At 37.9% G+C, this 24,460-nt stretch overlaps 3 protein-coding genes across 6 annotated transcripts in view; 2 read left to right on the forward strand and 1 right to left on the reverse strand.

The window, feature by feature from the left end:
- The first annotated feature begins 1,029 nt into the window (after window positions 1-1,029).
- On the forward strand, window positions 1,030-7,387 carry LOC306881957 (phosducin-like). 3 transcript variants are annotated; one of them, XM_079436353.1, is made up of 4 exons: window positions 1,030-1,090; window positions 3,636-3,701; window positions 3,954-4,102; window positions 5,191-7,387. In XM_079436353.1, exons 2-4 carry the CDS (start codon window positions 3,656-3,658, stop codon window positions 5,707-5,709), a joined length of 714 nt encoding a protein of 237 aa, XP_079292479.1. In that variant the 5' UTR covers window positions 1,030-1,090; window positions 3,636-3,655; the 3' UTR covers window positions 5,710-7,387. The 3 variants fall into 3 exon arrangements, with proteins under 3 accessions (XP_079292479.1, XP_079292478.1, XP_079292480.1); XM_079436352.1 differs by having other exon boundaries at window positions 1,033-1,111; XM_079436354.1 differs by lacking the exon at window positions 3,636-3,701 and having other exon boundaries at window positions 1,052-1,111.
- A 940-nt stretch (window positions 7,388-8,327) lies between these two features.
- Window positions 8,328-13,461, reverse strand: LOC306881571 (protein odr-4 homolog). Its single transcript, XM_079435756.1, has 13 exons — window positions 13,417-13,461; window positions 12,708-12,813; window positions 12,506-12,601; window positions 12,205-12,277; window positions 12,052-12,088; window positions 11,817-11,954; window positions 11,584-11,679; window positions 11,453-11,512; window positions 11,240-11,365; window positions 10,668-10,755; window positions 10,028-10,207; window positions 9,246-9,368; window positions 8,328-8,416 (listed from the first exon to the last, which is right to left on the reverse strand). Exons 2-13 carry the CDS (start codon window positions 12,733-12,735, stop codon window positions 8,397-8,399), a joined length of 1,065 nt encoding a protein of 354 aa, XP_079291882.1. The 5' UTR covers window positions 12,736-12,813; window positions 13,417-13,461; the 3' UTR covers window positions 8,328-8,396.
- Window positions 13,462-13,538: 77 nt separating this feature from the next.
- Window positions 13,539-24,460, forward strand: part of LOC306881359 (nucleoprotein TPR-like) — a 28,003-nt gene continuing 17,081 nt past the window's right edge. The window contains exons 1-24 of one of the 2 annotated variants that reach the window (XM_079435423.1): window positions 13,539-13,755; window positions 14,294-14,398; window positions 14,490-14,545; window positions 14,641-14,737; window positions 16,933-17,036; window positions 17,162-17,326; window positions 17,424-17,516; window positions 17,609-17,689; window positions 17,775-17,862; window positions 18,265-18,405; window positions 18,522-18,616; window positions 18,693-18,890; window positions 18,983-19,090; window positions 19,460-19,680; window positions 19,789-19,949; window positions 20,042-20,169; window positions 21,920-22,068; window positions 22,833-22,995; window positions 23,087-23,221; window positions 23,310-23,450; window positions 23,562-23,733; window positions 23,807-23,979; window positions 24,075-24,227; window positions 24,311-24,427. In XM_079435423.1, coding sequence (XP_079291549.1) covers window positions 13,605-13,755; window positions 14,294-14,398; window positions 14,490-14,545; window positions 14,641-14,737; window positions 16,933-17,036; window positions 17,162-17,326; window positions 17,424-17,516; window positions 17,609-17,689; window positions 17,775-17,862; window positions 18,265-18,405; window positions 18,522-18,616; window positions 18,693-18,890; window positions 18,983-19,090; window positions 19,460-19,680; window positions 19,789-19,949; window positions 20,042-20,169; window positions 21,920-22,068; window positions 22,833-22,995; window positions 23,087-23,221; window positions 23,310-23,450; window positions 23,562-23,733; window positions 23,807-23,979; window positions 24,075-24,227; window positions 24,311-24,427 — 3,195 coding nt within the window. In that variant the 5' untranslated portion in view covers window positions 13,539-13,604. The remainder of the gene's footprint in view (window positions 13,756-14,293; window positions 14,399-14,489; window positions 14,546-14,640; window positions 14,738-16,932; window positions 17,037-17,161; window positions 17,327-17,423; window positions 17,517-17,608; window positions 17,690-17,774; window positions 17,863-18,264; window positions 18,406-18,521; window positions 18,617-18,692; window positions 18,891-18,982; window positions 19,091-19,459; window positions 19,681-19,788; window positions 19,950-20,041; window positions 20,170-21,919; window positions 22,069-22,832; window positions 22,996-23,086; window positions 23,222-23,309; window positions 23,451-23,561; window positions 23,734-23,806; window positions 23,980-24,074; window positions 24,228-24,310; window positions 24,428-24,460) is intronic. The other variant, XM_079435422.1, reaches the window with a different exon arrangement.

A 24,460-nucleotide genomic window follows, 5' to 3' on the forward strand; every position in this document is an offset into this window, starting at 1 on the left:
AGGGCATTGTGGGAAATGCAGTTCAAGTTAATACTCCGGTGACGGTGCCCTCCGGTGGTGTTCAGGGAGGGCCACAGAGGCCGCGTTTGTGACAGAAATACATTTTAGTATATTTACTTTTCACTATAGGGTATAAATTCTAAAACACATTTCCCCGGTTTCACAGACAAGGCTTAAGCCTAGTGCTGGACTAAAATATAAGTCTGAGCTGTTTCAACTGAAATAAACTTGCACTGACTGATCTTAAAATATATCAGTGCCTTTGTTTTGTCTCAAGATGCACCCCAGTAATGTTTTTTTTTTTTTCTAAGCATATTTAAAAAAAAAAAATTACTTAAATGTCCTAATTGAACTATGGCCTAATCCTGGTTTAGTCTAAGCCCTGTCTGTGAAACTGGGCCGTTATGTCAAAATTATGACACTGCTGAATACTAACTGTTGGATACAGTTGAGAGTCATGAAAGTGGCCCCATTTACACTGTAAAAAATAATAAATTAACTTGCAACCAGTTGAAAAGCATTTTTTAATTTTGCTAACTTTTTTTTAGACCAGTTGTTAAGCCAAACTAACATTTTAAGTTAAATCGACCTTCATCAGTCTGCACACACTGTAAAAAAAATATATATATATATTGAGCCGATTTAAAATGATGGCAACCAGCTTCAGCAGATTTTTGAGTTCTCTCAACTTATTTTTGTAGGAGATTCTCAACTTTTTGTTGTATAAACTTAAAACAACAGGTTGAGAAAACTCAAATCAGCTGAAGCTGGTTGCCTTAAAATTTTAAGTTGGCTCAACTTTTTTTTTTTTTTTTTTACAGTGTAGATATGCTCAGGTACAAGCTTTATAAGCTTTATTTAAAGCAAAGGGAAACTGTCCATTTTACAGGTAAATATATATTGCAGCATGTGTGTGACAAAATAGAAGTTGAATCTCTTACACAGGCTGTGTTTTGTCCGTTTGTTTCTCTCTGTGACAGGCTGGTTTAATTCCTCTACTGTAATCCTATTACATCACACCATATTATTACCGAGATGCAACCATGATGTCCATGGTATTACTATCGGAGACATTACACAGCAGAGACAGGTACTCACAGCAAACACTCAGGTAAGAATGACATTTTCTGCCTATTCTACCTACATGCAACAGATTGAAATACTGAAAGCGTTAATGACCACTTAAACATGCTTCTCTGAGATATTTCTTTCAGTATTATTTACTGTATATGCAGGATACTCAAACAATACAAAAAATGTGGTGCTTTTGAAAGCGCTACAACACTCTACTTAAAATAAATAAAACCTGGTGAACAATATATTTCAACTAATAAGGTTTAATTACCGCAAATTTTTGGTGTTTACTGCAACAAAATAACTAAATGCATGCTTGATGAGTGGAAATCTGAGGTAAAATAGAGGAATGACAAAGCAATCTGTAGGAGCTGGATTGAAAAATATTACTTCTGACGTATGTCTTGTTCGTAGAATCCAGTGTAATATCTTATCAGCACATTTCTTTGCTATGCTCACATGCACACTGATAGTGTTTTGAGAAAACCACATAAATGTAGGTGGTTAGTTTAGATAGAGATGCTCAACATTTTATTATTCAGGTTTCATGTGCGTGTAGCATTAATACAATAATTTTACACGCAAGAAAACATTACTCACTCCAGTGTAATCGGATTCTAATTCTAATCCAACACCTACAAGAAACTAATCTGCTAATTCCACCTCAACCTGGATAATTGTAACATACTCTGACAGTATCATGAGCTCATGTAACAGAAATAAAATCTACTTTGATTATGTAGACTAACCACACTTGCGTATCCAATCATAACTTCCCATCTGCTTCTTCATCTCATATCGTCTGGAAATATACAAACCCGATTCCAAAAAAGTTGGGACACTGTACAAATTACGAATAAAAGAGGAATGCAATAATTTACAAATCTCATAAACTTATATTTTATTCACAATAGAATATAGATTACATATCAAATGTTGAAAGTGAGACATTTTGAAATGTCATGCCAAATATTGGCTCATTTTGGATTTCATGAGAGCTACACATTCCAAAAAAGTTGGGACAGGTAGCAATAAGAGGCCAGAAAAGTTAAATGTACATATAAGGAACAGCTGGAGGACCAATTTGCAACTTATTAGGTCAATTGGCACCATGATTGGGTATTAAAAGAGCCTCTCAGAGTGGCAGTGTCTCTCAGAAGTCAAGATGGCAAGAGGATCACCAATTCCCCCAATGCTGCGGCGAAAAATAGTGGAGCAATATCAGAAAGGAGTTTCTCACAGAAATATTGCAAAGCGTTTGAAGTTATCATCATCTACAGTGCATAATATCATCCAAAAATTCAGAGAATCTGGAACAATCTCTGTGTGTAAGGGTCAAGGCCGGAAAACCATACTGGATGCCCGTGATCTTCGGGCCCTTAGACGGCACTGCTACTGTAATGGAAATCACAACATGGGCTCAGGAATACTTCCAGAAAACATTGTCGGTGAACACAATCCACCGTGCCATTCGCCGTTGCCGGCTAAAACTCTATAGCTCAAAAAAGAAGCCATATCTCAACATGATCCAGAAGCGCAGGCGTTTTCTCTGGGCCAAGGCTTATTTAATTATTTAAAATGGACTGTGGCAAAGTGGAAAACTGTTCTGTGGTAAGACGAATCAAAATTTGAAGTTCTTTTTGGAAAATTGGGACGCCATGTCATTCGGACTAAAGAGGACAAGGACAACCCAAGTTGTTATCAGCGCTCAGTTCAGAACCCTGCATCTCTGATGGTATGGGGTTGCATGAGTGCATGTGGCATGGGCAGCTTACACATCTGGAAAGGCACCATCAATGCTGAAAGGTATATCCAAGTTCTAGAACAACATATGCTCCCATCCAGACGTTGTCTCTTTCAGGGAAGACCTTGCATTTTCCAACATGACAATGCCAGACCACATACTGCATCAATTACAACATCATGGCTGCGTAGGAGGAGGAAACGGGTACTGAAATGGCCAGCCTGCAGTCCAGATGTTTCACCCATAGAAAACATTTGGCGCATCATAAAGAGGAAGATGCGACAAAGAAGATCTAAGACAGTTGAGCAACTAGAAGCCTGTATTAGACAAGAATGGGACAACATTCCTATTCCTAAACTTGAGCAACTTGTCTCCTCAGTCCCCAGACGTTTGCAGACTGTTAGAAAAAGAAGAGGGGGATGCCACACAGTGGTAAACATGGCCTTGTCCCAACTTTTTTGAGATGTGTTGATGCCATGAAATTTAAAATAAACTTATTTTTCCATTTTTAAACATTTGATATGTCATCTATGTTGTATTCTGAATAAAATATTGAAATTTGAAACTTCCACATCATTGCATTCTGTTTTTATTCACAATTTGTTCAGTGTCCCAACTTTTTTGGAATCGGGTTTGTAAAACCGAGTGAGGAAATGTCAACCACCTCAGGTCATTTCATAGAGGAAGTTGCACAAACTGGGCATACTCAGATGGGGCAACAACTTACTATTATTTAAACTGAAACCACAAGCACAAACAAATGAATAAAGACAAAATAAAAAAAAAGTCTCTTAGGAACTGTAATTTCTATCATCAGGTCTCTTTAGAGGATTCATCATGTCAGGTTCACCTGAGATTGAGGAACTACCAGCAACACAAACAGGTGAAAAAAGATTTATTTACTGATATCCAAACAAGGAAAGATCTACATTCTAGAGAGTATCACACTGATTGCAGAACACATCCTGCAAACATCTATTCCTTATATTACAGTAATGAGGCAATACTGGAGATTTCCCTAATTATGCTTTGATAATTAAAGGCCGCATTATACAGTAGATCTGGAAACTAGATTTATCCACTGATTGAAATGACAAATTCAGATCTTAAATGACAAAACATGTTTGCATCTCAGGGCCTAAAGGTGTGATCCATGACTGGAGGAAGTTCAAACTTGAGAGTGAGGACCATGAAAGCGTCCCTCCAAAAAAGAGAGAGCTCCTCAGACAGATGTCCAACCCCAAATCCAGCAATGATGACACCCGGGAAAAATTCAACCGCAAGGTAACACAAAAAATTCCCAACTGGCATTTACATATAACAAGCACAATAAAATTAGTAATTTTAATTCCAAATACATCCCATTTTGATAGCTACTCATTCTGTATAATTAGTATTTTCCACATATTAAAATTATAGAAAAGTCATCAAAACTGTGAAATAAATTATTGCAGTGATCAACAAATCTTAAGTATATCTTCATGAGGTAATCACAGTGCTTTAAAATTGTGTTAACTATATTACCATTTCTAAAGACTGCCCTAGTGAAAAAATATACTTAAATGTATTTCAAATACTTAGTTCAAGTACAAGTATACTTCAGGTAAACTTTAAATATTTTGCATTTATAGTCTGATATTATTCAATGATGATACGATCCTCATCAAAAGTTAGATTAAAACACATTTTAGACTTAATATTAAGAAAAGTGCATTGAGCACAATATGCCAAGTAAAGATTAATTATCATTTTTATGTCAGTAAGTCTCGAGTTATCTGTCAGTAAATATGTTAATAGATTTGAACTAAACATAAATGTATTTTAAATATTACTTTAAGATTTTTCAATAAATGTCTTTTGAAAGACATCTCTTATGCTCACAAAGGTTGTTTTTATTTGATCAATAATATAGTTCTGTGATGGCAAAGCTGAATTTTCAGCAGTCATTACTCCGGGTATCACATGACGATCCTTCAGAAATCATTCTAACATGCTGATTTGGGGATTTGTTTTTTGGAAACCACAAAACATTTTTTAAGGATTATTTGATGAACAGGAAGTTCAAAACAACAGCATTTATATGAAACAGAAATCTTTTTTGATCAATTTAATGCATCCTTAATTGTTTTCTTTAAAAAAAATCTTACTAACCCAAACTTTTGAATGGCAATGCTTTTCCTTCACTATTTGGTCTAATCCATTAATTAAAAATAAATAAAATAATAAATACAAAAACGTATTTGTGTGTTTAACACTATAAAAGGTTTTTAAGATAATCAGAATCAATTCATTTAAATTTGTCCAGTATGTTGACCAGCAGTGTAGGAGTGCTTTGCATGTTTATTAAAATTGCTGTGTCTGACCACATGTAGATGAGCGTTCAGGAATACGAAATGATCCAAGAGGAGGACGAAAGGTGTCTGCGTAAGTATCGCAGGCAGTGCATGCAGGAGATGCACGAGCGCCTGAGTTTTGGGCCTAAATTCGATGCGGTGTTTGAGTTGGATAGTGGGGAGGCCTTCTTGGATGTCATCGAGAAAGAGCACCATCTGACCCTAGTGGTTGTGCACATCTACGGTGACGGGATCACAGGATGTGACGCTCTCAACAACTGCTTGACTTGCCTGGCAGCAGAGTATTCCTCTGTCAAATTCTGCCGAATCCGAGCCTCTGCCACAGGAGCAAGTGAGCGCTTTTCAGACGACGTTCTGCCCGCCCTGCTGGTGTACAAGGCTGGAGAGCTGCTGGGCAACTTTATGTGCATTACAAAGCATCTGAATGAGGAGTTCTTCGCTACAGATGTGGAGAACTTCCTAAATGAGTACAGTCTGCTGCCAGAGAAAGAGTTTGCAGCCTGTCCCGTTGAGGAAGAGAATACCGACGTGGAATAATTGAGGAAATTCAAAGGGTGGAAGTGAATTATATTAGTCAACCTGTCAGACTTGTTTCAGAGATAGATCGAGTAATGACGCTCTGACTGGGCCAACAAACATGCACACCTCAAAGCATTTACTAACACGTGATTTACAGCGGTTAAATACTTCATAGTGTTATCAAAGGCACACAGTCATGCTCGTTTCACTTGCCAGGGTTCCCACAAGTTTTGACTAATGAGTTTCCGTGACTTTTCCATGCCTTTTAGCTTGTGATTCCTGGATAAGGATTCTTCAAAAACTATTCAAATTTAGATTTACAGACTCATGGATCATTTTGACCGATTTATGAAGCAGATTTGCAGTGAAAGTAAAAAAAGGGTGATTCAAGAATGATTCATCAGATCGCAGTTGATCGACTAAGTGCTTACTTGATATCCTTTCCCAATCCTGTTCCCCTGCCTCTCCTCAAAACTAATGACTATTTAAAAGGCAAAAAAGCCCCAAAAATTGTATTCAAAAAACAAGGGAAAAAAGAGATTCACTCACAAATCGAACATTATTATGGTTTGCAAAGAAGCTGGTGAAATATTTTATTAAGGAGATAACCGTTTATACTGTGTTCACGGGTTTGGGGTCATTATTTAGTTTTTAAAATAAGATGATATCTTCATTCATCAAGAATGCATTGAATTGATCAAAATAAAGCCATTTATAATTTGACCAAATTTTTATTTCCAATAAATGCTATCTTTTGAAAAACATTATTCAAAGAATCCTAAAAAAAAAAAAAAAAAAAAAAAGGAGGATTTGCACAAAAATATTTGGCAACACAACTGTTTTCAATACTGGCATTAAGAAGCAGTGTTTTGTGAGCACCAAAACACAATATTTCAACGATTTCTGAATGATCATGTGACACTGGAGTAATGGCTGCTGAAAAATTAGCTTTGCCATCACAGAAATAAATTACACTTTAAAATATATTTATAAATATTTCATTTGTAATTCAAACAATATGACTGTATTTTTGGTCAAAACGTCTTTCAAAATATACTGACCTCAAACCTTTAAACAGTAGTGTACATTCATTACAGAAATGGAATTGTTTCCTCTGACATTTTTCAGCTTTAGAAAACAGAATTTTTAAATCTTATACAATCTCCTGGTTTTCTGCGATTATGGGAACTCTGATTTGCAGAGAATGAGTAGCAATCTTATTTACGCATGCTTAGGCTTGCCACATGAAAGTCGAACTGTCACACTGTACTTGTTATCCATTGTGTATCGAGCCGCTATCTGCTTAATGAATAAAAAATATGAAATAATGTGATTTCATATGGTGTAATGCTGCACTACATGACATCAGGGTGACTTCCTTCAATAAAACACAAGAAAGGCCAAGGACACTCCTTTATGTCTTCATGACTACTTTCGTGCTACAAATGACATTCCGGGTAAAACATGTCCTGACACTTCCCCAACTAAAATCACTGCTAAAACACTCTCAAATTCCAGGATTACTGTGTGTATGAGTATTCAAGTGTAAGCGCTCGTTTGAAGGTGCAGGTGAATATGGTTTTAGGTCAGGGTAACATTGGTAAAACTAAATGACTTTAATGACGCAACATGATGATTTTGGTACTTTAGAACAGGGGTCTTTAAAAGGGGGTCCAACAATTATGGTTCGATGTGAAACTAGAAAAAAAAAGAAAGAGGCATTAACTAAGAACAAACCTAAAGTTCCTCTAAATGTTTCAGTGCCCAATCACATTCAAATGTGAACAATTTTAATGGCTTAGCAATGTAGAAATCATAGGTCTGAAAAATAATTAAGTCCCCTGATTTAGAAGGAAGGAGCATCATTACCATTCCATCACAAAAATAGTTTCCAGCAATTATATTTCATGCCAAGGGCATTTTCCATTCAGTTAAACTTAATATAACAGTTTCTTTATGCCTTTAATGCTGCACTGTTACAGAAGCCAGAAGAAACTGGTTTGATAATGACTACATGATAATGAATATACTGAGGGAAACCACAAACATTCTACAACAACACATGCAGGATGACGACAATGAACGTTTTTCTTTTGATCTGTTATTGAGGCTGTATGAGTGCAAACATGTCCCTAGTGAGCAATCTTCCAACAAATATTCCAAGGAAAAAATCTAAACACATAACTGTAATTTACATTAAGTAACCAGTATATTATTACTCAATTAATCGGTTTAAAATATATATTTTGATGGCCAAATATAGCAGAACGGCCTCTTCGAATCAACAGGTTTGTCTATTCCACTAATTTCAGCTTTAACTTTTGTGACAGTTTGTGAAGTGTTTCTCAACAAACATTTAATTTCAGAAGAAAATGAACCTATCAGTGGGGTCAGACAGTGAATGTTGGGGACACAATTCTCTAGATTGTAATTGCATAGAGTAACATTAAGATTTGACTTTACCCAAATTGCCAAACCTATTGGTTATAAGGGAGTCTTCATATACTTTTGCCTTATTTAGCATTTTATATAATCCTATATTACTCCAAATTTAAAAATTATATTTGAAATCATATTTCGGATCATACAGTGTATTAAACAAACATGCACACTCACTTATGCATACAAACATGTTTGCCATTTCCATTGTCATTAACTGAAATACAGTAGAGATGTGGCTGTGGCAAGAAGAGCAATGGCTGCTGCTACGGCCACACCTGTGTGTCTGAGAGAGAGAGAGAGAGAGAAAAAGAGGTCATCAGTCATCAGGAGGTAGAAATGGACCGATGGAAATGTGAGAATGTCTCTAGAAATTAGAGGAATCACACACAGAAAAATATGGTCACATCAGCCCAACATGGAGTCACTCACACTGTATCATTATTCAACCTATTGTTATTGTTAACTAAAGTCAAACAAAAATTTAATTCAGACACCTTCAACATCTCACAATATCACAGTTTATTCACTTTAGAAAAAAGTAATAAAATATGACAAGAACTCAGAATTAAACTGTCAGAACAAATTCATCTTGATAATGTCAGATAACTTCGATAGAAAGGTATGTAATGAATTAGGTTGAACAGCTGTCAGCAAATTTAAGTACACAATTAGATAATACCAATTTAGGTCAACCAATTACCAAGCAATGCTTAATTTTGTTCAGTCTGTGGTGTAAAAAGGGTCGCATTAGTAATTAAAGAAAAAACACTTAAGCAAAACATGGTCAAAATGTCAAAGTGTCTGAATCATTTTTAGTCCCAAATTTTTTATACATTTTACTGGTAGTACACCGTGTGAAGAATTTTTGGGTATAATACGTCACAGTTTACTTTATTTTGCTATCCTCACTAATATAAATTAACTATGGCGTCCTGCACCCACTAGTAAAAAAATATAAATTATATCTGGTGTCTGAATAATTTTTGGTTTGACTGTATATCGTTGAGCCCCATTTATGATAATGTCATGATGGAAAGAGAATCATTTATTTTATGAATAAATTCATTGCACACATTCATCTATTTTAAAATGAATAATTCGGAATAACTTACCAGCATAATATTGAGGGGCTTTTTGAATTTTGGGATTTTCAGCTTGGATTTCCGAGATGACATGCTTATTGGAATCATCATCATGGCTGTTGGTCATTTCCGATCCAGAAACAGCGGAAAATACTAAAGATAAAAAACATGCACAAACATGTAAAAAATTTAATTACTAGGTATGGTAGGCTTGTACCACTGAAATAAAGAAATGGCACCAAGAGAAAAAAAAAAAAAGGTTTTAAATTATCTCCTCTTTCCAAGGTGGAGGTTGTGTTGTCCGAGACGATAATCCAAAGCTCCCGAAGGGCTTGTTATTAGAAGGGATCAGATATTCTATAGCCTGCGGCTAGTCATATTACCTCTTTCACATTTTTCCTTCTAACCATACATGGAAACCATTTGTGGGCAAACTTCAACTGGTTTGAACAAGGTGTAGCTGGCTATTATTTTGGAGGAGAAATGAGGCGTGTGTCACAAGAGGGCTGTATGCACCCATCTTGACTAGGTTTATCCTTTGGTATTCTATAGTCACACACCTATACACATTCTTTTACCATAAAGCTCCTACAATACTTGAGTTCAGTCATCTACATTGCACAATGGCCTAGTCACACATCTGAGGCCCACTTCGAAAAGCCTAGAAGTGACACTTGTAAATCAATACATTAGTGCAATGCCATAAGAACTGACGTTTCATTATTCAAATAAGCCATGTTATAACATGAGACACTCAAATAAAGTGAGAGACTTAATTAACCCTAGTCTCCTACTGAAATATGGAAACCTACATTGATTGCTCTCCAAACTAGTATCTATGTCCTCTTCTGGTGTGTCGCAGTCCAGCATCTCTTTTAGACGCACATCAGCTGTACTCTCGTCTGGGAACATGTAGTCACACACAGTCAGGCCGGAGGTGGGCATTGGTGCAAACACACGCCGAGGAAGGGCCTGCTGCCCACTGCACAAACCTAGAGAAACAATATGGGAATTATGAATTGGAACTATGAATACATTGATGAATTACGAACACATTTATTTTTGTGCTACGCACAAAAGCGGTCACTCAATGAAGACAATTGCGGCAACCTACTGCTATCTAGTGGTAAGTCTGATGTTTGCAAAGGTTTGTTGTGGGCTAGTGCACCCAAAAATCGAAGATTCTGTTATCATACTCGCACTCATGTCATTCCAAACTTGAATGACTTTCTGTCTTCTGTGGAACATAAAACAAGACATGTTGGTACCCATTGCAATGGATGTCAATGGGAACTAAAACTTTTTGGTTCCTAATATTCTTCAAAATATATTTTATGCAACCCAGAAAGAAGAATGTCAAACACATTTGGAACGACATGAGAGTAAGTAACTAATGACAGAATTGTCATTTTTGGGTGAACTATCCCTTTCACTACTACTTTACTACTGTACCTTTGTGACTCCCTTCGTTTATTAAAAGATTTTCCAGAAACATCTCCACTCTGGAGCAAACAGTGTTTATGATGTCTCTCTTAATGGCCTACCAGTACAAGGGAGAATTTAAATCAGTATTAATCTTCTCAAAGACAGTAAATAACAGGCAAACAGGAAAAAAAGTCAGCTTTCTAATCGTGAAAAACATTGTGTGAAATAACTTTCATGCTACGGCTGGTAACCAATAAATGGCTATGATTTTAAAATCCTTTCGTCTAAATAAGTGAATAGTAAAACAATAAAAACTGGTTTTAAATTCTACAAATGAATTCAGGCATTACAACATCATATTGTATAGTATAGTATATAAAAAAAAAATATATAATATTTACTTCATTATTAGTGTTTAAAATGTTTTAAGTTAGCGTTATATGATGACAATGGTAAACTAAATGTAAAAGAGGGGAAATGACCAAAAACAATTAAATACCCAACACTGATTTATTTGATAGAATATTGTCTCATAACAATATGGTAGTGATACATTGCACATCCCTAAGCATAAAGCAGTACGAGTAGGCATTAATGACCTGTGCTGCATGTCTGGCTTTTGGTTTGTTGTTGTGGATGTAGGCACTGCAGTGAACCACCCCTCGAACCCTTATGGAGCCACTGCACACCTGAACCAGAGCACTGCTCCGCTCATCCAGCTCTGACTGTTCCGGTGACATTGATAAACCTATTAAACATTTGACAACACACCCCACTGATATGAAGACACTATTATAAGATAAGACACTCACATCTGCGACAAAGATCCGTGCAGGCAGTGTCTGACGATTGGCTGTTTTTGGGTTCTTTTTCTGAAAAGAACAAACATGTGCCTCAGCTCAAATGTAGAATCAACATGACAGAGGAATGACAGAGCTTTTACCTGTCCTGATATGAGTTCAGAGTCATCTAATGTCTGTCTGCCATTTATGAGACAGTAAGCAGCCTCGATCTGTTTAGCCCACCTCCTAAGACCATCCTGGACAAGGGGGGCAAAGAAGATTAAATTCAAAACCTGTCAACTTACTCTGCTTATTTCCTTTTTTCAAATATTCATTCTAAACAAAATCCTTCACAGGGAAAACACTATATTGTTTTCATATGTACCCATCTCACCTTCATGCACTTGTCTGTGTTATCAGATGAAGATCCTGTCACAGGGATCTGCAGATTCACCTCAACAGAGCAGGTCAGCATGGGCCAGGATGATGAGATGCCTGTCTGATACTTCCAGTCTGCTGGCTTGGCCGAACTCTAGAAATTCAACAGTTAATAAAACACAACTAAATACACTATTTGCCAAACTACTCCAAGCTTTAAGACAAAAAAAAAAAAAAAAAGTGTCTCTTACCTTTGGATCTTTTACAGCAAATGTTTTGCACACAAGTCTGTACACTTGAAGTCAAGGATCATACAAACGTATGTGGTTATTCATATAAAGCAATGCTTTTAGATCACAGAGTTTAATATGTAGGTTAATAGCTGGAGGTAGTGCGCAGGATACTTCTTTGTTTTGGAGCAGATATGCAGGGTGACTCGATCAGTCACATCCTCCTCTGACAGTTCCCACAATCTTCCTTTAGTTATGCATTTATCCAGCACAAAAATAAGTGATTAAGTGACGATGGCCTACTAAATCACCTTTAATAATACAAGCTAAAATGTGATCCAGTCAATTTCTATATTATTACTATAATGTATTTAATTAAACAATTCAATTATTGAAAAAAATATAATAAATTAAATCATTTTTATTAAATAAAAGTAATTAAGAAAATGAATAAACAATACATCAAAGGCCATACCCTTTTTAGTGCATTTTGGGCATCTTTGGAGAGTTCGGGTGGGGTCACTAAAAACAGGCCAAGAATACAAAGACCTCCTGGTAACATGCGGGACACCTAGAACAGGGAAAGTCAAAACCCTTTATTGTACAACTAGACATTTCAAAGCCAGAGAGTTGTGTGTGCTGACATTATTAAATATAAATGAGTTTAGTTTCCTTACTTGACCAGCCAGGAGTCCAGTCACACATGATCCAGGAGCTACCTGAAGCCCACCAAGATATTCCTCCACAGCTTCATCTACAAAATAACTCCTACCCATTCTGCCTCTAAACATACAAATGAACAAATTCATAATTATTATGAATATAGTAATATGGTAATATTCCATATTACCTTGCTTGCAACTGTAAAATAGCTACCAACAATATGTTACACTTTCAAAACTGATGCAAAATAATGTTAAACTACTTTTATACTGCACTGAGAAAACATTGACATTTGGACAGGTATTGGAGATGTTAAGGGGATTAATTTGATTAATATAATTATTATTATTATTACACGTGAATTTCAAATGAGCATTTAAATCAGTGTCAGTCTTCTCAATGCCTGTAAATAATAGTGAAAAATGAAGTGCATTTAGTCAGCCTTTTGATCATGACGTACACTGTGTGAAATCATTTTCATATTATGGCCGATAACAATAAATTGACAATATGTTATTTTGACGAAATAAAACAATTACAACTAAAAGTAATTGTTTTAAATGCTAAAAGTAAATTTAGGAATCAGACATTGTAATGAATAGAATGATAATAATATTATTAGATTTTTTTTGCTATCATTGTTTATACAACTTGATGAAGAATAAAAGCAGTTGCACGTCTAACTATGAATGAAATCGAAAAGTTTGCAATGTTCAAACCTACCTTCAGCTCATGCACACTTCTTCAGACAGCTGACGAGTTTTCAGTGGGCGTATATCGTCGCATCTAATATACGCTACTCAGTTCAAGAGACCTGATTGGATGCTGCTTTGCGGCTTGAGTTTACATCGCTCAAATATGACGTAAGGGCAGCTAGCTGCTAATGCTAACTGTTGCAGTGTGCCGGAGAGATGGCGGCGCTTCTTCAGCAAACGCTGGAGAGAACAGAGATGAATAAACTACCGAAAGCAATTCAGAACAAGCTCGAGAAAGTTCTGTCAGAGCAGCAGACGGAAATAGACTCTCTGAAGTCCCAGCACGAGCGATATAAAGCAGACTGCGGTGAGTAACGGGAGCAGGCGGGCCAGAGAGTCATTCAACAGCTGTGTGTCTAATACACTTGTGTTCAGCCTCACTAGACAGCATGTTTAGGCATCATAAATGCATTTATACTGATTCAAGACTTTGAAGAATATGTTGTGTGGGTAATTATTTTGTAAAAGCTTGTTTGTTCCGCACAGATGAGCTAACGTTACCAGTTTGTGTCTACTACAAAACTCTTGATATAAGATCATTCTGAGAGGTAGTGTCAAACCAAAGAAAAGTTTGGCTCATGATTGTCTGTTTTGTCGTTTTTTAACTTTGAATTGTATGTATGCAATTGATCAGATCTCTAGATACAGAGATATAAAGGATAAAAGAGCATATAAAGCCATCCATGTTAACCTGGAAATCAACATTAATTAATTCTTAGTTACTATTTCACTCCAAATCAGTCTTAATCATAAATTCATTGTCATTATTTTTCAAATGAACTGTCAGTATGAATTGTCCCAGTAAAATGCTACTTTTTTTATATTTGTATTTTTTTAATGAACAGAGCAACAGTACTTTAATCTTGAGAAGAAGCTAGCTGAGAGTCAGGAGCAGTTCTTGTCCCAAAGTAAAGAGTATCACAGTATTAAAGAGGAGAACAGCCGTCTCGGTAAGTTCTGTAAGTTATTCTGTTTTTAATATGGGGATTGTATTGATGTGGCATTGCTGTATAACATAAGTGTGCTTGTTCTTTCTTAAAGCTGACGAACTTAAGAAGATAAAAGATATAGAGGAAGAACAGGGGGCAACACAAGAGGTAGCTACTCATCTCTCACCTGTCATGCTACACATGGACCTAAATACTCAAGCAGTTAAAGATGATGAAAATATCCCAATGTTTTTGCATTTCAGAGTAAGCCACAAAGAGCCAAATATGAAATCGAGGCAGAAAACAGAGAGCTCTCGCGGATGCTTGAGAAGAGATCTCAAGAAGTGGAAAACCTCAGCGGTATGAGTTATATTTATGGCACTGTTATTTGCATGAGTGATCAAGCTTGTCATTGACTTTGGAGTTTAATGGCATTAACCAAATCGGATTGTTTGCATTACTTAAACAACGTTTTGAGCACCAAAATATTATGGCCAACCCTAGCCCCGCCCCTGCGTTTATTGCGTTACATATATTTAACGCGTTAATCTGAAAAAATTTATTGCATGCGTTAACGCGCTAATTTTGACACCACTTGTATATATACACAGGTCCTTCTCAAAAAATTAGCATATTGTGATAAAGTTCATTATTTTCTGTAATGTACTGATAAACATTAGCCTTTCATATATTTTAGATTCATTACAACACAACTGAAGTAGTTCAAGCCTTTTATTGTTTTAATATTGATGATTTTGGCATACAGCTCATGAAAACCCAAAATTCCTCAAAAAAAAATTAGCATATTTCATCCAACCAATAAAAGAAAAGTTTTTAATACAAAAAAAAGTCAACCTTCAAATAATTATGTTCAGTTATGCACTCAATACTTGGTCGGGAATCCTTTTGCAGAAATGACTGCTTCAATGCGGCGTGGCATGGAGGCAATCAGCCTGTGGCACTGCTGAGGTGTTATGGAGGCCCAGGATGCTTCGATAGCGGCCTTAAGCTCATCCAGAGTGTTGGGTCTTGCGTCTCTCAACTTTCTCTTCACAATATCCCACAGATTCTCTATGGGGTTCAGGTCAGGAGAGTTGGCAGGCCAATTGAGCACAGTAATACCATGGTCAGTAAACCATTTACCAGTGGTTTTGGCACTGTGAGCAGGTGCCAGGTCGTGCTGAAAAATGAAATCTTCATCTCCATAAAGCTTTTCAGCAGATGGAAGCATGAAGTGCTCCAAAATCTCCTGATAGCTAGCTGCATTGACCCTGCCCTTGATAAAACACAGTGGACCAACACCAGCATCACTGACTGTGGGTACTTGACACTGGACTTCAGGCATTTTGGCATTTCCCTCTCCCCAGTCTTCCTCCAGACTCTGGCACCTTGATTTCCGAATGACATGCAAAATTTGCTTTCATCCGAAAAAAGTACTTTGGACCACTGAGCAACAGTCCAGTGCTGCTTCTCTGTAGCCCAGGTCAGGCGCTTCTGCCACTGTTTCTGGTTCAAAAGTGGCTTGACCTGGGGAATGCGGCACCTGTAGCCCATTTCCTGCACACGCCTGTACACGGTGGCTCTGGATGTTTCTAGTCCAGACTCAGTCCACTGCTTCCGCAGGTCCCCCAAGGTCTGGAATCGGTCCTTCTCCACAATCTTCCTCAGGGTCCGGTCACCTCTTCTCGTTGTGCTGCGTTTTCTGCCACACTTTTTCCTTCCCACAGACTTCCCACTGAGGTGCCTTGATACAGCACTCTGGGAACAGCCTATTCGTTCAGAAATTTCTTTCTGTGTCTTACCCTCTTGCTTGAGGGTGTCAATGATGGCCTTCTGGACAGCAGTCAGGTCGGCAGTCTTACCCATGATTGCGGTTTTGAGTAATGAACCAGGCTGGGAGTTTTTAAAAGCCTCAGGAATCTTTTGCAGGTGTTTAGAGTTAATTAGTTGATTCAGATGATTAGGTTAATAGCTCGTTTAGAGAACCTTTTCATGATATGCTAATTTTTTGAGAGGAATTTTGGGTTTTCATGAGCTGTATGCCAAAATCATCAATATTAAAACAATAAAAGGCTTGAACTACTTCAGTTGTGTTGTAATGAATCTAAAATATATGAAAGTCTAATGTTTATCAGTACATTACAGAAAATAATGAACTTTATCACAATATGCTAATTGTTTGAGAAGGACCTGTATATATATACACACACATATAGAGATATACATATACATGCATACATACAGATATAGATAGCTTTATTTATTTTGGAAATCCTGATACATTTTTCCCAGGATTTTCTGATGAATAGAAAGTTCAGAAGAACAGCATTTATTTGAATATAATATAAAATAATCTTACTGACCCCAAACTTGGTTTAAATATTAGTAATTAAAATTAAAACAGTGGAATGTAGCCATTAGGTATTTGTAAATTAATTAATATTAGGTATAATGAAGTAAACAGATTGAATTGAATGATATCTGCAGCTTTTTCTGAAGTACCAATGCTTTTGACATCCATATTTGCTAAAATGTATCTTATCTTCATTATACAGAGGATCTTAAACGTCTCAATGACAAACTTGTGGAGACCAACACAATCAAGATGGAGCTCCAGCTTAAATTAGATGAACTTCAGTCATCTGAGATTTCCATTCAGGTGAATTGAGACTCCCATTTACCTGTCATTCTGTCTCTACAATGAAATAATACATCTGATCATTGAGTCCAGTCCATACATTTATTTGATTGTTTAAAAGGTTTACTGTGTTTCTTTCTCATCAGTATCGTGAGAAGCGAATGGAACAAGAAAAGGAGCTCCTTCAGAACCAGAACACATGGCTGAATTCAGAGCTGAAGAGTAAGACAGATGAGCTGTACACACTATCCAGAGATAAGGGCAAAGAGATCCTGGAGCTCAAGTGCTTTTTAGAGAGCAAGAAGGAAGAGGTGTGAGGAATTTTTGCAACGCTTATTTATCAGTTGAGCTATATTCTTATTAGATCACTTATCTGTAACAGTCTTATGCACTGTATCTCATAATCAGGTGACCAGACTCCAGGATCAAGTGAACACGCTCAAGAAAAACAATGACAACATGCAGAAGAGTACTGAGGATATGATGAACAAGCTAAAAGAGGTTCACTATTACCTTCCTGTTCTTATTTAGTTTTCCATTTCACATGAAAGCTAATTTAAATTAAGATTGCGTTGTTTGTATTCTGCTTTTAGGCTAAAGACCAGCGGGCCTCCATGGAGGAAAAGTATCGCAATGAGCTGAATGCTAACCTCAAACTCTGTAATTTGTACAAGGTCAGTTAATGTTGATATTTCTTGTGCAGGGTCCAATGTTAATGTATGGTATGATTAAAATCTGAATCCTATTGTGTGTTCACAGAATGCAGCAGCAGACTCTGAAGCAAAGAACGCTGAATTGAACAGAGCTGTAGAAGAGCTCAACAAACTGTTGAAGGAGGCAATGGAAGGTTTGAAAATTTTAATGTTAATCTATATATTTTTGTTATTTTGTTCATTTATTTTAGTTCTTTCCTGTAGCTTAAGACGTTGGAGAATGGCGCTAGCAATCAAGGTCATGGGTTCAATTCCTAGGGACTCCCTATCTATCGATCTATCTATCTATTTGTTATTGTACAAGGTTATCTAATTTTGCACAAATTTCAATTTAATCTCTTTTCTCATATTAAAACATAGTTAAGATGCTAAAATTGTAGCAGATATTTCTTTTTCAGCCATTACAATGGAAAAGGAAGGTTGAGCACAATGCATTGTGAGATATATCTATAATACTGTGTGTAGTAAAATGCATGTGCAAAATTATGTTTTGATGTTATGTGGTGTTAAGCAGATATTCTGTCTCTAATCAACAGCCAATAAAGGTACAGAGAAGAAGCTGTCAGAGCTGCAGAGTGTGTGGGAGAGAGCACAGTCTGATCTACATGAGAAGGTCAGGCTTCTTGAGAAAGAGCTGGAGAACGCCGACACACGGTTTGCAGACTTTAAGAGGAGAGGTAATGAGCACAGAAATCCCTGTCTTTGTTTTAGGCTGAAGAATCTTTTCAGGGTAATTACATTTCATGATATCTCATTGTGCAAGACTTCAGTTTTTATTTTTGTACTTCAACAGGTGTTCCAGCTCTCACAGAAGAGGAGCTGACAAACCTCTCCCCAACTGCAGCTGTAGTGGCAAAGATTGTTAAGCCGGGCATGAAGCTAATGGAGGTATAAAAGATGTTTATCACAAACTAATACATTTTTTGTGTATCATTGTAAGTAATGTTCCTACTTTTGCTTTCAGCTGTATAATGCCTTTGTGGAGGCGCAAGACCAGCTGCACCTGGAGAAGCTGGAGAGCAAGCGTGTACACAAGGTTCTGGATGAGATAGTTTTGGAGGTGGAGACCAAAGCTCCCATCCTGAAACGCCAGAGGCAAGAATATGAAAACATGCAAAAGTCCATGACCAGCCTTTGTGCCAAGCTGGAGCAAGCTATGAAGGTTTGCACATATTTGAAGTAGATGGCAAAGGAGAAAAAACATGATGGTGATTTGGTATGACTTTAATCTGTGTCTTTTCTCTTGCATATCAGGAGGTCCATCGGCTGCAGAGGGAGACCGATGAAGCCAATAAGAGAGCTTTATGGCTAGAGAGAGATAAACAGAGATCAGAGAGACAGCTAACAGACATGTCTGAACAGGTAAGCCACACATTGACTGTCTGTTACAATAAACATTGCGATGTAACGCTTAGGGGTTTGCAATATGGATGTACAATAATATTGGAATTGTTGTTGTGCCTTAAGAGTACACACTTTCTCTGTGTGATGTAGCCTATTAGAATGCAAAAATTCAATATATGGGGGCAGTATCACACAAGCAAGTGTGCTGTTTTCCCAAATATCAGCATGAATAGAATTGTGTATAAAATCAGTAAGTTAAGATTGTGAGTTACATTTTAGTCTCAATATTTTCTGTTTCAATATCGCACACCCCTATTAACACCTAGTCTTAGCCAGAGACAGCACTGTAATTCTTATGACAATTATGACTTTTTTTTAATGATTCAGGTACGTGTTCTGCTGGTGGAGGTGGAGGAAGCACGTGGTCATCAGGTGGTGCGTGAGGATGTGAGCTCAGCTGTGAGCAGCAGCTCTGAGGTCCAGGGCTCACGGCAGGTGGCTTTCCGCAACGTCCAAGAGCTTCAGCAGCATAACCAGAACCTGCTGGCCCAAATCAGAGATCTGGAAGAGCAGAGAGAGAGGGACCAGAACCAGGCTAAGACTGCCAGGTACTGATCATCTACCTTACATTAGTTCTCATTTTAGAGAAGGTCTTCCAGCACATACGTCAGTAAAGCACAAAATCAGTAAAAACAAAAAATCATATGCTCTCTCAGGCAAACAGAGTTGGAGCAGGGTCTAGAGAAGGTTCAGAAGGAGCTGGAGCAGATCAAGGAACAGCTAAACCACCAGAAGCAGCTGGCTGACTCTGCCACCCGACAACGAGACATGTACCGTATCCTGTTGCAGACAGCTGGAGTCGAACTTCCACCACAAGGTGAAAATTTACGCTTTAGACAAAATGGTCTCTTTTTATGGCTTTTAACCCACATTAACTTAAGTTACTAATTTGCCTGTGGTTGTGTTCAGGTTCAGAGGCTGGGTCTCAATCCACCACTCCCAGCAAGCCAGGACTCATGGCCACCAGATCTATACCTCTGAGGTCTGCAGCTGCAGAATCTGTCCAGGCAACTCAGGCTAAAGCAGCACTTAAACAGGTTAAACACATGCCATGATTTCATTTTGGTTGTTCTTTATTTTACAGTACATGCAGTTACATGTACTTACAGCATACTTGGGGGTAGGTTCAGGGTTAGTAACCAGTTATTGTAAATACTATAATAAGTGCATAGTATGTATAGTGGGGAAAAACAATTGATCCCCAGCTGATTTTGTATGTTTGCCTACTGACAAAGAAATTATCTGTCTATAATTTTAATGGTAGGTTTATTTGAACTGTGAGAGACCTTATAACAACAAAAAAGTCCAGAAAAACGCATTTAAAAAAAGTTATAAATTGATTTGCATTTTAATGAGTCAAATAATTATTTGATCCCCTCTCAATCAGCAAGATTTCTGGCTCCCAGGTGTCTTTTATACAGGTTAGGAGCTAAGATTAGGAGCACTCTCTTAAAGGGAGTGCTCCTAATCTCAGTTTGTTACCTGTATAAAAGATAACCTGTCCAAAGAAGCAATCAGTCAATCAGATTACAAACTCTCCACCATGGCCAAGACCAAAGAGCTGTCCAAGGATGTCAGGGACAAGATTGTAGACCAATTGCTGGACACACAAGGCTGGAATGGGTTACAAGACCATCGCCAAGCAGCTTGGTGAGAAGGTGACAACAGTTGGTACGATTCGCAAAATGGAAGAAACACAAAATAACTGTCAATCTCCCTCGGTCTGGGTCTCATGATCATTGAAACTCCACGAGGTGAGATCTTGCATGGAGACCCAGACCGAGGGAGATTGACAGTCCAGCCCGGAACTACACAGGAGGATCTTGTCAATGATCTCAAGGCAGCTGGGACCATAGTCACCAAGAAAACAATTGGTAACACACTACGCAGTGAAGGACTGAAATCCTGGCATCAACTCAACTCGTCGTGTTTGGAGGAGGAGGAATGCTGCCTATGACCCCAAGAACACCATCCCCACCGTTAAACATGGAGGTGGAAACATTATGCTTTGGGTATGTTTTTCTGGTAATGGAACAGGACAACTGAAAATGGGTCGTGGATGGGTATTCCAGCATGACAAGGACCCAAAACACACGGCCAAGGCAACAAAGGAGTGTCTCAAGAAGAAGCACATTAAGGTCCTTGAGTGGCCTAGCCAGTCTCCAGACCTTAATCCCATAGAAAATCTGTGGAGGAAGCTGAAGGTTCGAGTTACCAAACGTCAGCCTCGAAACCTTAATGACTTGGAGAGGATCTGCAAAGAGGAGTGGGACAAAATCCCTCCTGAGATGTGTGTAAACCTGGTGGCCAACTACAAGAAGTACTAAGTCATGTTTTGCAAAGGGGTCAAATGCTTATTTCACTCATTAAAATGCAAATCAATTTATAACTTTTTTGAAATGTGTTTTTCTGGATTCTTTTGTTGTTATTCTGTCTCTCACTGTTCATATAAACCTACCATTAAATTTATAGACTGATCATTTCTTTGTCAGTTTGCAAATGTACAAAATCAGCAGGGGATCAAATAATTTTTCCCCCACTGTACATGAGTAACAGGACTGTAAAATAAAGTGCTACCGTCATTTTATTACAAATCTGTATGCTTTTGATGAATAGAAAAGAGGAGCACAAACTGTGCTAGACTGCTCTTTTTGTGTTCTGTGGACGTGTTACAGGTTTGGAATGACAAATATGAGTAAATTATAAAAACTTTTGGGTGACTCTGAAGCACAATTCTTATTTGAACATTCAGTATTAAGCATTAAACTGACTGTTTTCTTCTCACAGCTTAATGATGCCTTTACAACATATAAAAAGGAGAAGGCAGAAAACGACAAGCTTCTGAATGAACAGATTGAGAGGCTTCGTGGTCAAGTGTCTGATCTGCTCTCACAAAAGGCTAAACTTTCCTCTCAGCTGGAATTCGCCTTCAAACGGTGAGCACAATTTGCCTGAAATATCTCACATTTCAATCTAAATTTAAGTTTGATTTGAATGTTTTAACCTCAGTTTATCCTGAGCTAAGCAAGCTAAAGCCACCGCTATGCGTGTGCAGTTTGTTGCATGAGTCATCTTCGTTTTCTTTCTTTCTTTGCCAACATTTCAAACACAACATATGCACATTGGTTTTCCATCATACTAAAGAGGTCATGAAATCGAGAATCAAAATGGTCTTGATTTTCATGTATATAAGAGGTTACACGACCATAAAAAAAAAACCTGCAACTTGATGTCATGATTTTCCTCAGCCCGCCCCTTAACATGCGTCGTCATTGTATCTAATCAAGGAGGTGTGTTCTAAACAACTCTTGTTTGGCCCCTTGGAGCTCAAACATATATGGCTCTGTCACAGCATTTGCTGCCATCTTAAGTATGAAAACAGTGGGCAGTGGGTGTTTACTTCCACTTCTGCAAGAGTTAACGCCCATTGAAGTTGACTGTTTTTTCCAAAGAGTGACACTGAGGATTTATCATTTATCATAGGAATTATCATTTTTACAGATACTGGACCTTTTTTGGTGCAAAAAACTTTGCAGACTTTATAAACTAACCTCGAGAACCATAATATAAAACATGGCGTTTTCTTAGTGGTGAATTTCAAAATAAAAATTGAATTGAATTTGAATATTTATTTTAATCCAAATTCCAACACACATTTAAAAATAATTAAATAAATAAAATCTAAAATTGTCTATGGCAGGTATGAGATGCTTCAGGAAAATGTGAACGCCTTTCGACGAGAGATTGAAGCCCTCCGTGAGAAGAATCAAAAGATGACTGCCACTCATCAGAGACATGAGCAAATCATTTACACAATGACTCAAGATCTAAGGGAGGCCAATGAGAAACTAGCAATGGCTGAGGTAAGAAGAAATTATAATAAACCGAATGGACTATCAGCAAATTATTCAGCTGGTATTCAGTTTCACTGATATTGTTTTACCCTCTCTCCAGATGCGCGTTGAGAATATCCGTAAGGAAAGAGACATTTTGAAGCAGGTGGAGAACAGACTGACCCAGGAGAAAGAGTCCACCCTGACTGCACAGCGGGGACAGAACCTCCTGCTTACCAACCTCAAATCCATTCAGGTACAGTTTGCCTACATATCCCAACCAACTTGGTCAAAGCACTCTTCTCTTTGGGCATTTTCCTATTAACTTCCTCATTATGTTACAGCTTATTATGGAGCGCTCTGAGACTGAGACCAAGCAGCGCTACAACAACCAGATCCAACGTTTGGAGAAAGAGATAATTCAGTTTAAGAAGAAGCTGGAACAGGAAGTGGAACAGAGATACGCACTGGAACGCAACCAAGATGTATGATTGTAAAATTCACTTCCTTTTTAGTAGGGATGATTTACAATTGTCAACTAGTTGGTGGAATTGTCTACACCTGAAAGACAAATTTCTCTCATTTCTATCAACTAGGTTCAGCTGCTGGAGGCTAAGAAGCAGTTGGAGACACAGACAGCACTACATCAGAAGACCAAAGAGCTGCTTAGAACGGCTGAACAGCAGGTCACCTCCATGAGACAGCAACTGAACAACAACGAGAACCTGAGCACAGCGCCTAAACAGCCTGTTAGGACATTACCCAGAGGTAAACATAGAAGATGAAATTGTGAGTGTCATATTTTCCAGTGCTGTGTAACTCAAGGTCATGTTATGTGCAGTTTCAGCTCCAGGTGTTCCTCAACAAGAGGTGGATGAGCTCCGAGCACATCTACAGCAGGCCGAAGAACAGAACTCTGACCTGAAGGAGCGTTTGAAGAACACCACCACCAACCTAGAGCAGTACAGATCCATGGTGCTCAGCTTGGAGGAGTCTGTAAACAAAGAGAAGCAGGTATTAATCTGCTTCAACTTGTTCAGTTGTTTTTAATGAAAGTCATAAGTGGCCACAGTACAAAAAAAAAAAATTGCCCTGTGTTTCACTTGCAGTTGGCTGAGCAGGCACGCACCTCCACTGACAGCCGGCTGAAGACAGCGCGGGAGTTGAGCCAGCAGCTGGAAGCTCGGCTGGTGGAAGCAGAAAAGGAAAAGCTGGAACTCCAGGAGGAGAAGATGAAAGCTGTGGAAAGTGTTGAAGAACGGGTATGGAACTCACGGATGGAACATTCATGTTTTTGTAGCTATTCTGAATAGGAAAGTTCTGAAGATTGAAACCAATTGTTTAGGTGAAGGAACTGAAAAGGAGCATGACAGACATGCAGACAGAGCTGCAGGATGCCCTCCAGAGAGCTGCGGAAGCGGTGGCCCAGGAGCAGAGAGCCACGCAGGACAGCAAACTACAGGTGGGCGTGATACTTCTGGGTCAAGTCAGCTAA

Source organism: Barbus barbus (genome assembly GCF_936440315.1).
Source record: "Barbus barbus genome assembly, chromosome: 15".
Taxonomy (NCBI): domain Eukaryota; kingdom Metazoa; phylum Chordata; class Actinopteri; order Cypriniformes; family Cyprinidae; genus Barbus; species Barbus barbus.

Excerpts from the sequence above, each read along its gene's own strand:
- LOC306881571 (XM_079435756.1), bottom strand. The coding sequence starts at position 12,735 with ATGTGTGACTGGACTCCTGGCTGGTCAA. Across the intron at positions 11,955-12,051 it reads TTGCTGTAAAAGATCCAAAG|AGTTCGGCCAAGCCAGCAGA; the intron begins GTAAGAGACACT and ends TTGAATTTCTAG. Across the intron at positions 11,513-11,583 it reads CTGAACTCATATCAGGACAG|AAAAAGAACCCAAAAACAGC; the intron begins GTAAAAGCTCTG and ends TGTTCTTTTCAG.
- LOC306881957 (XM_079436353.1), top strand. The coding sequence starts at position 3,656 with ATGTCAGGTTCACCTGAGATTGAGGAACTACCAGCAACACAAACAG. Across the intron at positions 3,702-3,953 it reads ACTACCAGCAACACAAACAG|GGCCTAAAGGTGTGATCCAT; the intron begins GTGAAAAAAGAT and ends TTTGCATCTCAG. Across the intron at positions 4,103-5,190 it reads GGGAAAAATTCAACCGCAAG|ATGAGCGTTCAGGAATACGA; the intron begins GTAACACAAAAA and ends GACCACATGTAG.